Source organism: Scyliorhinus torazame, chromosome 16, assembly GCF_047496885.1.
Source record: "Scyliorhinus torazame isolate Kashiwa2021f chromosome 16, sScyTor2.1, whole genome shotgun sequence".
In the NCBI taxonomy this organism is placed as follows: domain Eukaryota; kingdom Metazoa; phylum Chordata; class Chondrichthyes; order Carcharhiniformes; family Scyliorhinidae; genus Scyliorhinus; species Scyliorhinus torazame.
This window is the reverse complement of record NC_092722.1, coordinates 38,960,601-38,976,004: the sequence shown is the minus strand read 5'-3', so window position 1 is coordinate 38,976,004 and position 15,404 is coordinate 38,960,601. Positions and strand designations below refer to the sequence as shown.

General features: G+C 51.9%; 1 protein-coding gene across 8 annotated transcripts in view; it reads right to left on the bottom strand.

The window, feature by feature from the left end:
- Nucleotides 1-15,404, bottom strand: part of atp13a2 (ATPase cation transporting 13A2) — a 164,962-nt gene that overhangs the window by 25,158 nt on the left and 124,400 nt on the right. For all 8 annotated transcript variants that reach the window (XM_072478335.1, XM_072478340.1, XM_072478334.1 and 5 more), the window contains 2 exons: nucleotides 9,699-9,778; nucleotides 7,871-8,023 (listed from right to left, as the gene is read on the bottom strand). In XM_072478335.1, coding sequence (XP_072334436.1) covers nucleotides 7,871-8,023; nucleotides 9,699-9,778 — 233 coding nt within the window. The remainder of the gene's footprint in view (nucleotides 1-7,870; nucleotides 8,024-9,698; nucleotides 9,779-15,404) is intronic.

Here is a 15,404-nt window from a genome sequence, read left to right as displayed (position 1 = left end):
AAGATGATGGTCCTCCCAAGGTTCTTATTTGTATTTCAATGTCTCCCTATTTTAATCACCAGGACCTTTTTTAATAAAATAGATAGGAGCATTACGAGCTTTGTGTGGGCAGGGAAAGTTCCGAGAGTAAGGAGGGGGTTCCTTCAGCGCAGTAGGGACAGAGGAGGACTGGCACTACCGAACTTGGGAGATTATTATTGGGCCGCCAATGTGGCAATGATACGTAGATGGATGATGGAGGGTGAGGGAGCGGCGTGGAAAAGGCTGGAGAGAAGGTCCTGTAAAGGGACGAGTCTAGAGGCGCTGGTGACGGCGCCGCTACCGTTCTCACCGAAAAAGTACACCACGAACCCGGTGGTGGCGGCAACACTGAACATATGGGGACAGTGGAGGCGACAGAGAGGGGTGCGGGGAGCCCTGGTGGGGTCCCCTATCAGGAACAACCATAGGTTCGCCCCAGGAAGAATGGATGGAGGATTTCAGAGCTGGTACCAGTTGGGAATTAGGAAGGTGGGAGATTTATTCATAGATGGGACTTTTGCGAGCTTGGGAGCACTGGAGGAAAAGTATAAGTTACCCCGGGGGAATTTCTTGAGATATATGCAGGTGAGGGCGTTTACTAGACAACAGGTGAGGGAATTTCCGCGGCTCCCGACACAGGGGATACAGGACAGGGTGCTTTCAGGGGTGTGGGTCGGAGAGGGCAAGGTGTCAGAGATTTATAGAGAGATGAGGGAAGAGGGGGAGGAGTCGGTGGGCGAACTAAAATGAAAGTGGGAAGAAGAATTAGGGGAGGAGATAGAGGAGGGTATGTTGGCTGATGCCCTAAGCAGGGTAAATTCCTCTTCCTCATGCGCTTAGCCTGATTCAATTTAAGGTGCTACATAGAGCACACATAACGGGGGGCAAGATTGAGCAGGTTCTTTGGAGTGGAGAACAAATGTGGGAGGTGTGGCGGGAGCCCGGCAAACCACGCACATATGTTTTGGGCGTGCCCGGCACTGGAAGGGTATTGGAAGGGAGTGACGGGAGTGATTTCGCAGGTGGTGAAGGCCCGGGTCAAACCAGGCTGGCGGTTAGCTCTATTTGGAGTTGCGGAAGAGCCGGGAGTGCAGGAGGCGAAAGAGGCCGATGTCGTGGCCTTTGCGTCCCTCGTAGCCCGGCGCAGGATCCTACTCATGTGGAAGGAGGCAAAACCCCCCGGACTGGAGGCCTGGGTAAACGATATGGCGGGGTTTATTAAACTGGAGCAGATAAAGTTTGCCCTGAGAGGATCGGCTCAAGGGTTCACCAGGTGGTGGCAGCCATTTCTCGACTACCTAGGGGAACGTTAGAGGGAAGACAGATGACCAGCAGCAGCAACCCAGGGGGGAGGAGGCTTAGTTGAGTATAGGTCAATAGAATACGAGGTTTTGTTACTTGTATATTATTATTATTATTATTATTATTGTTAAAAAGTTAAAAAATTTCTGTTTTGTTATTGTTATCGTTTCGCTTGTTTTGTAAGCGGGAAAAATGTTGCTCAGGGAAAAAAAATTTCAATAAAATATATTTTTTAAAAAATAGTTGCACATTGTTCCCGGGGATTACTCATTAGTATGCAAATGGCTGGTGTTTTGTTGTGCTGATGGTTCCTGGTATCGATCTTGTCTGGCCTTCCCAGAAGGGAATACACAGTCTACCTGTAGCTGCTTGTTTTAGTCTTGTTGGCTGATTTTCCCATCAGCCTTTTCCGTTCGCCATTTTAAAATCGGGGTTAGCCATTCTAAATCGGGAGTTAGCCATTTTAACTGGCTACAAAAGGGAATAGGAATGACCCTGGTAATTAGGGTTAGGGTTAGAGGCTATAGTGTTCGCACAAACAATACAAACTCTAAATATTTTCAATTACAAAGGGGAACAAGACAGGGGTGCTTGATTCTCCCCCCCTTATTTGCATTAGCAATTGAATTGAGGTTGCTTTGAGATTCTCAAGTAGATAGTAAGGGATAATAACATAAACTATCCTTCTACGCTGATTATCTTCTTTCATATATAACAGACCCTATCCCCACAATAGAAGATATCATGACACAAGTGAAACGATGTGTGGGACTCTCATTTTTTTCCAAATTTATTTTATATCCTGAATGTTTCCCTGTCATTCTACCAAAGATAGGAGTGAACTTAGGGGTGTTGCCATTTTGTCTGACCAAGTTCCCATTTTCGATACTGAGAGATTCAGATAGCCTGTGATTGGGATCAGCTGCGAAAACTGAATTTTACAAGTCTGGTAAGTACGGTTAAAACGGATTTACAAAGATGGAATAATATCCCTCTGTCCTTGGCAGGCAGAATCCAATCAGTAAAAATGAATATCCTGCCTTGTTTTCTATTTCTATTTCAGTGCTTATCGATATTTTTACCCAATCCTTTTTTCTGGGAACAGAGAGTCTGATTTCGACATTCATTTGGGCTGGAAAAGTAGCAAGGATCCGAAAAACAGTTCTCCAGAAGGATCGACAGTCAGGAGCCTTAGCACAACCGGATCTTTTTGTATTATTATTGGCAGCAAACACTGAAAAGATGGTATGATACATTGAAAGGATGTGTGGGTACAGATGGAGTTGGGCTCCTGTAGAGTCAGGACTACGGGCATTGATAACCGCTGCCGTACCCTTTTCTCCTGGCAAATATTCTAAAAATCCAGTAGTAGCATGCACATTAAAAAGACTTTAGTGAGGTATCAAATCTGATGCCAATGTATCCAAATCATATGTTTAAATCGATGAAACTTGTCAGTAAATTACAAAGTTTAGAGAAACTGAGCATGGCAACTGTGAGGAGGTCATGGGCGGAGCCGGCCAGGAGGCAGGCCGGATGAAGCGCGACACATGGCTGGGGGGCTGGCCAAGGAAAGGGGATGGCTGATCGGCAAAGCGGGGGGGCGAAGTGCCCCCCAACCAACCTGATCACCTGGAATGTTAGAGGGTTAAAAGGGCCAGTGAAGAGGGCACGTGTGTTTGCGCATCTGCGGGTTCTGAAGGCGGACATAGTCATGCTGCAGGAGACGCACCTGAAAGTGGCAGACCAGGTTAGGTTAAGGAAGGGCTGGGTCAGTCAGGTCTTTCATTCGGGGCTTGATTCTAAGACGAGGGGGGTTGCGATCCTGATTAATAAAAGGGTAGAATTTGAGGCGGAGGGCACAGTCGTGGATGGGGGTGGCAGGTTTGTTTAGGTGAGGGGTGAGCTCGAAGGGGTGAGAGTAGACCTCGTCAGTGTGTATGCCCGTAATTGGGACGATGTGGATTTTATTAGGAGGATGCTGGGGAAGATCCCCGACTTGGACTCGTGTAAGCTGATCATGGGTGGGGACTTTAATACAGTGCTGGACCAGAGCCTGGACCGGTCATGTTCAAGAACGGGCAGGTTGCCAGCGATGGCAAAGGAACTGAGAGGGTTCATGGAGCAAACGGGGGGAGCAGATCCGTGGAGATTTAGCCGGCCGACGGCAAGGGAGTTCTCGTACTCCCGAATTGACTAGTTTATTGTGAGTAGGGACATGCTGGCCGGAATGGTGAGGGCAAAATATTGCCATATCGGACCATGCTCTGCACTGGGTAGACCTGCAGTTTTGTAAGGACAGCTTTCAGCGCCCACCATGGAGGCTGGAAGTTGGATTACTCGCGGATGAGGCGGTGTGCGAGAGGCTGAGGAAATGTATGCATAATTACCTGCAGGTGAACGATACTGGACAAGTCTCGGCAGCGGTGCTCTGGGAGGCACTGAAGGCAGTGGTAAAAGGGGAGCTGATTTCAATCCGGGTGTACAGGGACAGGACAGACAGGGCAGAGACGGACCGACTGATTAAGGAAATTCTACGGACGGACAGGAGGTACGTGGAATCCCTGAGGCCAGAGTTACTCAGGAAACGACAGAGGCTGCAGGCCGAATTTAGGGTGCTGACTACAGGCAAGGCTGTAGAGCAGCTTAGAAAAGTAAAAGACGCGATTTATGAGCATGGGGAGAAGGCCAGTAGAATGCTTGCGCAACAACTAAGGAAGAGGGAAGCGCTAGGGAAATAGGGAGTGTAGTGGATGGGGAGGGTAATCTAGTGGGTGACCCGGCAGGGCTGAACAAGGGCTTTAGAGACTTTTATAGGCAGCTGTAAACTTCGGAACCCCCTGGGGGAATGAGGCGATTCCTGGACGACTGACGTTCCCAAGACTGGGGAGGGGGTTGGTGGACGGACTGGGGGCCCTGGTCAGGATCAAAGAGGTATTGGGGGGCCTGAAGGTCATGCAGTCGGGTAAAGCCCCGGGGCCAGTCAGGTATCCGGTGGAGTTTTACAAAAAATTTGCCGGGATGGTGGGGCCGGTGCTGGTCAGCGACTTTAATGAGGCAAGAGACAGAGGGAGTTTACCCCCGACGGTGTCGCAGGCCTCCATCTCGCTTATTCTGAAACGGGATAAGGACCCGGAGGCTTGTGGGTCATACAGGCCGATCTCTTTGATCAACGGAGACTCTAAGTTACTGGCCAAGATCTTGCCGACCAGAATTGAGGACTGTCTACTGGATGTAATTGTGGAGGACCAGGACCAAACCGGGTTTGTAAAGGGGAGGCAGCTGGTGGCCAACCTAAGAAGGCTGCTCAACATGATTATGATGCTCCTGGAGAGTAGGGAGGTAGAGATAGTGGTAGCCATGGATGCTGAAAAGGCTTTTGACCGGTTCGAGTGGGATTATCTGTGGGAGGTACTAGGACGGTTCGGGTTCGGGGCAGGGTTCATCGACTGGGTTAGGCTATTGCATCAGGCCCCGGACCCGAGTGCAAGGACGAACAGGACGATATCGGACTACTTTAGCCTGCACCGTGGGACAAGACAGAGCTGCCCTCTCTCCCCATTGCTGTTTGCGCTGGCCATAGAGCCGCTGGCAATTGCACGGAGAGCTTCTAGGGGTTGGAAAGGGCTGGTCCTTGTTGGGGGGGGGGGGTTTCTCGTTATGCACAGACGATCTGCTGTTCTATGTATCGGACCCAATGGTGGGGATGGACGGTATAATGGCAACCCCGAGGGAATTTGGCCAGTTCTCCGGATACAAACTGAAAATGGCTAAGAGCGAGTTGTTTGTAATTCAGGCGAGGCGGCAGGAGGGTAGGCTGAAGGGGTTGTCGTTCAGGCTAGTGGGGGAGAGTTTCCGATATTTGGGGATTCAGGTGGCACGGGACTGGGGCAGGTTGCATAAGCTCAACCTGTCCCAACTGGTGGAAAGAGTGAGGGAGGAGGTCCGGAGGTGGGATGCGCTCCCGCTGTCATTGGCGGGGAGGGTGCAGACTGTTAAAATGATAATTCCACCGCGGTTCTTATTTGTTTTTCAGTGTCTCCCCATCTTTAACCCACGGTTCTTCTTTAAGAGGCTGAATAAAATTATTCTGAGATTTGTATGGGCAGGGAAGTCCCCGCGGGTGAAGAAGGTGATGCTTGAACGGAACGGAGGAGAAGGGGGGGGGGGCTAGCGTTGCTGAACTTCAGCAACTATTACTGGGCGGCCAACATAGCGATGGTAAGGAAATGGATGGTGGGTGCGGGGTCGGTTTGGGAGCGGATGGAGGCTGCTTCGTGTAGGGGCACTAGCTTAGCAGCCCTGGTCACGGCGCCTCTGCCGCTTCCGCCGGCACGGTACTCCACCAGCCCGAGAGTGGTGGCGGCTCTTCGGATCTGGGGCCAGTGCAGGAGGCATGTAGGGGAGGTAAGAACATTGGTATGGACCCCAATCTGCGGCAACCACCGATTTGCCCTGGGGAACATGGATGGGGGGGGTATCGACCGTGGAGGAGGGCGGGGATTGTGAGGATGGGGGATCTGTTCTTGGAAGGGAGCTTTCCGAGCATGAGGGCGCTGGAGGAGAAGTTTGGGCTGGCGAGAGGGAACGACTTTAGATACTTGCAGGTGCAGGATTTTGTACGCAGACTGGTGCCGTCCTTCCCACATCTCCCGCCGAAGGGGAGGCAGGACAGGGTAGTTTCTAGGGGAGAGGTGGGAGAGGGTAGAGTCTCAGACGTCTACAAGGAACTATTGGGAGCTGAGGATACGCAGACTGAGGACCTGAAGCTTAAGTGGGAAGAGGAGCTCCGGCTGGGGGGTAGAGGATGGTATCTGGGCAGAAGCCCTGAGCAGAGTAAACATGGCTGCAACATGCGCCAGGCTCAGCCTGATCCAGTTTAAGGTCGTGAACCGGGCCCACATGACGGTGGCCCGGATGAGCAGATTCTTCGGGCTGGAGGACAAGTGTGCTAGATGCGCCGGAGGGCCAGCTAACCATGTACACATGTTCTGGTCGTGCCCTAAACTCAGGGGATAATGGCAGGGATTCGCAGATGTCATGTCCTGGGTATTGAAAACTGGAGTGGTAATGAGCCCTGAGGTGGAAATCTTTGGGGTTTCGGAGGACCTGGGAGTCCAGGAAGAGAGAGAGGCCGACGTTCTGGCCTTTGCTTCCCTGGTAGCCCGGCGACGAATACTGGAGGGACTCAAAGCCCCCCGAGGGCTGAGGTATGGCTATCGGACATGGCGAGTTTTCTTGGCCTAGAGAAAGTCAAGTTTGCCTTGAGAGGTTCGCTATTAGGGTTCGCCCGAAGGTGGCAGCCATTTATTGACTTCTTCGCAGAGGAAGCGTCGGGGGGAGGGGGGGGGGGGCGGGGGGCTAGGGTAGAGTAGAGTAGAGTAGGCGGATATTGAGGCAGGTCCTTGCGTGAACAGAGCCGTGGTTTGCACTATGTTTAATTTGTGCCTTGACTTTTTGTTTGTACTCTACAATGTCACTTTTTCTATATGCCTAAAATACCTCAATAAAATTGTTTGTTAAAAAAAAAATTACAAAGTTGAGAGAAAAAAGGGATTATTGTAATGAAAGATCTCTTTGTGGGGAACCGATTCGCGAATTTTAAAGCATTAGTAATGAAATTTGGGATTTCACAAACAGACAAAGTTGAATATTTGCAGGTACATGAATTCACAAAAAATATTTTTTCATCTTTTCCGGTAAGACCACCTGCCTTATTATTGGAAAAAAATTCCAAAATTAACGGGGAAGGAAATGCGTCTGAAATTTACAGGAAATGTATTGCAGAGGAAGCTACATCCTTACAGAATAAAAGCCAAATGGGAAGAGGAACTGGGTTCAAGCTAGATCGGATTTGGTGTGAAATTCTGCAAAGGATAAATTCTACATCATCATGTGCTAGATGAGGATTGATGCAATTAAAGGTCGTGCATAGAGCCCACTTAACGAAATCCAAAATGAGTAAAATTGTGAACGGTGTAAAATTGGCACTGCCCATCACTTACACATGTTCTGGACATGTCCTAAACTCATGGATTTTTGTGTCTCCTTATTCAGCACCATGTCGGTCATTCAACAAATTAAACTGAATCCCTGCCTTATTTGGGATTTCAGATCTATCAGAGTTGCAGACAAGGGCAGGAGCTGATGCTCTAGCATTTGCCTCACTGAATACTCATGGGCGGATATTAATAGAATGGAAATCATCTTCTCCACCCAATGCCTCACTATGGCTTGAAAATTTAATGGAATTTTTATATCTTGGGAAGGTTAAATATACCACAAAGGGCTCAATTGACAAATTTTACTGTCAATGGCAGCCGTTCATTTTACACTTTAAAGAGTTGATCACCGTTACCTGTTAAAGGAAAATACAAGGAGAAGGGGTGGGAGGGATTTGTTGTTTATTATTGAAAAGGGAGGGAAGGGAGTTTGTTATTTTTTGTATTTATACTCAATATTAAAAAACTGAATAAAAATATATTTTTTAATAACATAATGGCCTCTCAAAAAAAACTACATCAGAGTAAGCCACCCAAGAACTCACCGAATCACCATTGGTACACACTCAATGTTGTCTATTTTTGAGGTGAACGGGGATGCCACCGACGCCTCAGCCTCCGAGAGGGAGATTCCAGCATCAGCAGCTTTCAGAGCGCCACAATCATTGGCTCCATCTCCGCACATTCCCACAGAGTAGCTGGAGAAACAGGGTGAACATTAAACAGGACTTTGCAATATCATCGAGCAATACACAAAACCCCACTGCAGTCTGATTCTTAAACAGAAAAGCACAAGATGCATCTGGAATTTTATATCTAACGCTTGGAATTTAACCTCCTAGAAATAACCCATCATTGTTAACGGAGTTACTAATAACACACACCATATATTATACGGTGGGCTACTTGCGGTTGTACCACACTAAAGAAATAATCAAATGTGGAAACCTTCATTCCACCTAAAAATACTTATTTCTGTACAAAGCTGAGGCTGGAGTCTTCATTCGGGGCTGGGGGCACTGGGGGGGGGTATGGTCCGGGGCACGTACGCGGCCGAAGGGGGGTACTATGTTTGTGGTCCGGGTCCGCAGGCTGAGTCCGCCATGAAGCACGGCGTGGCCATGAAGCACGGCCACGGACCCAGCAATTTTGCAGGCCATATCGGCAGCTAGAGCTGAGAGCTCTATGCTGCCTCCCTGCTAGCAGCCCCCCCGCCCTCCCTCCCCTCCCCTGCCCCGCCCCCCTCCCCCCCACTGCCCCCCCCCCCCCCCCCCCCGAATCCTGGAGCAGGGAATCGGTGGTCATTTTGCGTCCCTTTTCCTGGCGTAAAACATCACCGGTTTCACACCGACGTGGGGACTTAGTCTCCCAAATGGAGAATCCAGCCCAATGTCTCCTGGGGAATATCTGGGGCGTCATTCTCCAACCCCCCAGCGGGTCGGAGAATGGCCGTTGGCCGCTGCGAATCCCGCCCCCGCCGGTTGCCGAAGCCTCCGGTACCGGATATTCGGCGGAGGCGGGAATCGGGCCCCCCCCGCTCGATTCTCCGGCCCAGATGGGCTGAAGTCCCGCCGATAAATTGCCTGTCCCGCCAGCGTGGATTAAACCACCTTTTGAACGGCGGGACAAGGCGGCGTGGGCGGGCTCCGGGGTCCTGGGGGGGGGCGCGGGGCGATCTGGCCCCGGGGGGTGCCCCCACGGTGGCCTGGCCCGCGATCGGGTCCCACCGATCCGCGGGCGAGCGTGTGCCATGGGGGCACTCTTTCCCTTCCGCCTCCGCCACGGTCTCCACCATGGCGGAGGCAGAAGAGACTCCCTCCACTGCACATGCGCAGGAAACTGTCAGCGGCCGCTGACGTACCCGTGCCGCCCCGAGATGTCATTTCCGCGCCAGCTGGCGGGGCAACAAAGGCCGTTTCCGCCAGCTGGCGGGGCGGAAATTCCTCCGGCGTCGGCCTAGCCCCTCAATGTTGGGGCTCGGCCCCCAAAGATGCGGAGCATTCCGCACCTTGGGCTGGCGCGATGCCCATCTGATTGGCACCGTTTTGGGCGCCAGTCGGCGGACATCGCGCCATTTCGGGAGAATTTCGCCCCTGATGTGTGTTCCCTAGTCCCTGCATTACCTTTGGTCAAAACAATAGATGGGTGACCTTGTTCTTGGCCTTGACCATTTAAGTTCTGTAACCAGCTATTAATAGGTTACCAATGAGTGCCTACTCCTGGCATGACCCTCAACCTCACCATACATCTCAAACCGGAGCAACCCAAAACATTAAAGTATTTTGTGATTACATTATATGCACTTCACTGCAAAATGCTGGAGACACATCTCTTATTTTCCAACTCCATTTAACCATTTAATTGTCAACTTACTCCAATTTCTGTAAGCTCTCCACCAGCTGTGTCTTCTGATGAGGAGCCATTCGAGCATAAACAGTGCCTCGAATCAGGATCTGAAAAGCATGAATAAATAAAGCAGATTAAAAATATCCACATTAATCCATTATTATACAGATTTTGTCTCATAAACCAGTTAGTACTCTAACTGGATTTCACACAAGGAGCCTTATGATAATATACAAGTTGTACCTTCAGCATTGGACTCTGTACTCCTCAATTTCACATAGACTTTGCAACACTGAAAGGTACTTAACTGAATCAACAGGGTTCAGAGACACTGTACCTCCCCCTCCCCCATTTAAACAGTACTGTATCCCCAAATAAACCCAGTTTTATGTACATTCCTCAGTATTACCAAGTTCTCTGCCACACCACCCTGTCAGTTCTGCACTCCTCAGTACTCTGGGCCTCTCTTATTAGCATTAGTATTACAGACATCAACCGGAGGCCAGAGTATTAAACAACATGCAGTCTTCCTTCCAGATTTACAGTTAATGCACAGTGAAAATCAAACTTCTCACTTCCGGTTGCGGCGATGACCAGCTAAGCTGCACGTTTCGGCACCTCCCATTTCAACGGACTTTTGGGCTCTTATCGGAAGCCCCAACGGAAGTTTTTTGCGGCCAAACCCAGTGTGAGGTGACAAAGGAAGGAGTCCCCCCGGGTGTGGATGGAAAGGAGCGACAGTAGTGGCCAGATTGCGGAGGATCCTTTGGAGCAGCGGCAGAGAAGAGAAGGAGAAGCAAGATGGCGGCCGAGGGAGCCCAGATGGTATGGGGCCCGGAACGGCAGGAGTTCCTCCGATGATGTGTGGAGGAGCTCAAGAAAGAGGTGCTGGCGCCAATGTTACTGGCAATCGAGGGACTAAAGGAAACACAAAAGGTCCAGGCGATGGAGCTCTGTGGAGTGAAGGCAAAGGCAGCTGAGAACGAAGACGAGATACAGGGCCTGGTGGTAAAAACGGAGTCGCACGAGGCACTACACAAGAGATGCATAGAAAGGCTGGAAGCCCTGGAGAACAGCTCGAGGAGGAAGAACCTACGGATTTTAGGCCTCCCCGAAGGAACAGAGGGAGCTGATGCTGGGGCGTGTGTGAGTACGATGCTCCATACTCTAACGGGAGCTGAGGCCCCAACGGGCCCCCTGGAAGTGGAGGGAGCGTACCGGGTCCTCGTGAGAAGACCAGAGGCAGGGGAAACACCAAGAGCAATAGCGGTGAAGTTCCATCGCTACAGGGACAGGGAGATGGTTCTGAGCTGGGCTAAGAAGACACGGAGTAGCAAGTGGGAGAACGCGGCGATACGCGTGTATCAAGACTGGAGTGCGGAGGTGGCGAGAAGGAGGGCGAGTTTCAACCGGGCCAAGGCGGTGCTCCATAGGAAGAAGGTCAAATTCGGGCTGCTGCAGCCGGCGAGATTGTGGGTCACACATCACTACTTCGAGACGGCAGAGGAGGCATGGACATTCATTCAGGAAGAGAAATTGGACTAGACTTGAGAAATTGATGCCCGGAGAGGGGTAGCGAGGTGGTGGCACGGAAATGTAAAGTGGGGAGAGGGGAGGGCTAATGTATAATAATGTTGGACAGGGAATTTCTCCCCCCCCGATGTGGGGGACATGAAGAAATGTGGGCACCGGTGGAAAAGGGGACAGGGAAGGGGAATGAGGGAACTGCGCCATTAGGGGCAGGGGCGAGAGGAAGGCGCGGGTATTCTCCCACGCTATGGAAACTATGGCGGGAAAAAGGGCGCAGGAAGGAAGGGAGCCTCACACGCAGGGAGGTCAAAGGATGAACGGGGGAAGCTGAGGTCAGCCAGAGTTAGCTGACTACCGGAAGCAATATGGGGGGAGTAATCAAGCTAGAGGGGGATCTGGGGGGGGGATTAACTGGGTTGCTGCTGCTGAGAGTAATGGGGAGCTGATACGAGACGAGGTGGTCGGGACTGGAGGGCGCCGTCTGGGGGACAGGCGGGTGCGTGAGACCTGGGTGAGGAGATGATTTAAAAAAGGGGATGGCTAGTCGACGAGGGGTGGGGGGGGGGGGTAAATGGCCCCCTAACCCGGCTGATCACATGGAATGTGAGAGGTTTAAATGGGCCGATTAAGAGGGCAAGGGTGTTTGCGCACTTAAAGAAACTGAAGGCGGACGTAGTTATGCTCCAGGAGACGCACCTGAAGTTGGCGGATCAGGTTAGACTAAGGAAAGGATGGGTGGGACAGGTATTCCACTCAGGGTTGGATGCGAAAAACAGAGGGGTGGCAATACTGGTGGGGAAACGTGTATCGTTCGAGGCTAAGACCATAGTGGTGGATAGTGGGGGCAGGTCTGTGATGGTGAGTGGCAGATTGCAGGGTGAGGCGGTTGTGGTGGTGAACGTATATGCGCCGAACTGGGATGACGCGGGATTCATGAAGCGAATGCTGGGACGTATCCCGGACCTGGAGGTGGGACACTTGTTAATGGGGGGGGACTTTAACACAGTGCTTGACCCAGGGCTGGACCGGTCCAGATCCAGGACCTGGAGAAGGCCGGCAGCGGCCAAGGTGCTTAAGGGATTCATGGAGCAAATGGGGGGAGTAGATCAGTGGAGATTCGCCAGACCGATGGGTAAAGAGTTTTCCTTTTTCTCCCACGTCCACAAGGTATATTCCCGGATAGACTTTTTTGTTTTGGGAAGGGCACTGATCCCGAAAGTGGCAGGAACGGAGTACTCGGCCATAGCCGTTTCAGATCACGCCCCGCATTGGGTGGAGCTGGAACTAGGAGAGGAAAGGGACCAGCGCCCACTCTGGCGATTAGACATGGGACTGCTGGCGGACGAGGGGGTATGCGGAAGGGTGAGGGGATGTATCGAAAGATACCTGGAGGTCAATGACGATGGGGAGGTCCAGGTGAGAGTAGTATGGGAAGCGCTGAAGGCGGTGGTTAGAGGAGAGCTGATTTCCATCAGAGCCCACAAGGGGAAACAAGAGGGTAAAGAAAGAGAGAGATTAGTAGGGGAAATTTTGAGGGTGGATAGGAAGTATGCGGAGGCCCCAGACGAGGGGCGATACAGGGAAAGGCGAAGATTACAGACGGAGTTTGACCTGCTGACCACGGGAAAGGCAGAGACACAGTGGAGGAAGGCACAGGGGATACAATATGAATATGGGGAAAAGGCGAGCCGGCTGCTGGCCCAACAACTTCGGAGGAGGGGGGCGGCGAGAGAGATTGGAGGAGTTAGGAACGAAACGGGAAAGATGGAGCAGAGAGCAGGGAAAGTGAACGAGGTGTTCAAGACATTCTATGAGAGGCTGTACAAGTCCCAGCCCCCGGAGGGGAAGAGGGAATGATACACTTTTTGGACCAGCTAGAGTTCCCGAGGGTGGAGGGGCAGGAGATGGCAGGTCTGGGGGCGCAGATTGAGGTGGATGAGGTGATCAAAGGAATTGGGAACATGCAAGCAGGGAAGGCCCCGGGACCGGATGGGTTCCCGGTGGAATTTTATAGGAAGTATATGGACCTGTTGGCCCCGCTTTTGGCGAGAACCTTTAATGAGGCTAAGGAAAGGGGGACATTACCCCCGACAATGTCGGAGGTGACGATATCGCTAATTCTGAAACGAGACAAAGACCCGCTGCAGTGCGGGTCATACAGGCCCATCTCCCTCCTAAACGTAGACGCCAAACTGCTGGCCAAAGTGATGGCGACAAGGATAGAGGATTGTGTCCCAGGGGTGGTACATGACGACCAGACAGGGTTTGTTAAGGGGAGACAATTGAATGCCAATGTACGAAGGTTGCTGGGGGTGATGATGATGCCCCCACCGGAGGGGGAGGCAGAGATAGTGGTGGCGATGGATGCAGAGAAGGCATTCGATAGGGTGGAGTGGGACTATTTGTGGGAGGTGCTGAAGAGATTTGGGTTCGGGGAGGGGTTCATTAGATGGGTTAGACTCTTGTACGCGGCCCCGGTGGCAAGCGTCGTTACAAACAGGCAAAGATCGGGATACTTTCGATTACATAGGGGTACAAGACAAGGGTGCCCCCTGTCCCCATTACTGTTCGTGTTGGCAATTGAACCATTGGCCATAGCGCTGAGGGACTCTAAGAGGTGGAGGGGGGTGCTTAGAGGGGGAGAGGAACATCGAGTGTCACTATATGCAGACGATTTACTGCTATATGTGGCGGACCCGGTAGAGGGGATGCCAGAGGTGATGCAGATACTCAGGGAGTTTGGAGAGTTCTCGGGATACAAATTAAATATGGGAAAGAGCGAACTTTTTGTGATGCACCCCGGGGAACAGGGCAGGGGGATAAATGCTCTGCCGCTGAGGAGAGTAGCAAGGAATTTTCGATACCTGGGGATTCAGGTGGCCAGGAACTGGGGAACCCTACATAAACCTAACCTGACGCGATTGGTAGAGCAGATGGAGGAGGACTTTAAGAGGTGGGATATGGTGCCCCTGTCATTGGCGGGCAGAGTACAGGCGGTTAAGATGGTGGTCCTCCCGAGGTTCCTTTTCGTGTTTCAGTGCCTCCCCATCCTGATTACAAAGGCCTTCTTCAAAATAATGGACAGGAGCATTATGGGCTTTGTGTGGGTGGGAAAGACCCCGAGGGTAAAGAGGGGGTTCCTGCAGCGCAGTAGGGACAGAGGGGGATTGGCACTGCCGAGTCTGAGTGACTACTACTGGGCCGCCAATGTGTCGATGGTCTGTAAGTGGATGAGGGAAGAAGAAGGTGCGGCGTGGAAAAGGTTGGAGATGGCGTCCTGTAAGGGAACGAGCCTAAAAGCGCTGGCGACGGCGCCGCTACCGTTCTCCCCGAAAAGGTACACCACAAACCAAGTGGTGGTGGCGATCTTGAAGATCTGGGGGCAGTGGAGACGACATAGGGGAGTGACGAGTGCCTCGGTGTGGTCCCCGATAAGGAATAACCACAGGTTTGTCCCGGGGAGGATAGATGGGGATTTCAATGTTGGCAGCGAGCAGGAATTAGGAAGCTGAAGGGCCTGTTTGTTTGCGAGTTTGGGAGCATTGGAAGAAAAATATAAGTTGCCACCAGGGAATGCTTTCCGATACATGCAAGTGAGGGCATTTACGAGGCAACAGGTGAGGGAATTTCCGCGGCTCCCGACGCAGGGAGTCCAGGATAGAGTGATTTTGGGGGCATGGGTTGGAGAAGGTAAAGTGTCCGAAATATACAGGGAGATGAGAGACGAGGGGGAGGCGATGGTAGAAGAGCTGAAGGGAAAATGGGACGAGGAGCTGGGGGAAGAGATTGAGGAGGGGCTGTGGGCAGATGCCCTAAGTAGGGTAAATTCCTCGTCCTCGTGTGCCAGGCTTAGCCTGATTCAATTTAAGGTTCTACACAGAGCGTATATGACGGGAGCAAGACTGAGCAGGTTTTTTGGGGTGGAAGACAGGTGTGGGAGGTGCTCGGGAAGCTCGGCGAACCACACTCACATGTTCTGGTCGTGTCCGGCACTGCATGAGTTCTGGGAAGGTGTGGCAAGAGTGATCTCAAAGGTGGTGGGGGTCCGGGTCAAACCAAGCTGGGGGTTGGCTATATTTGGGGTTGCAGAAGAACCGGGAGTGCAGGAGGTGAAAGAGGCCGACGTCTTGGCCTTTGCGTCCCTAGTAGCCCGGCGAAGGATTCTACTTATGTGGAAAGAAGCAAAGCCCCCGGGCGTGGAGG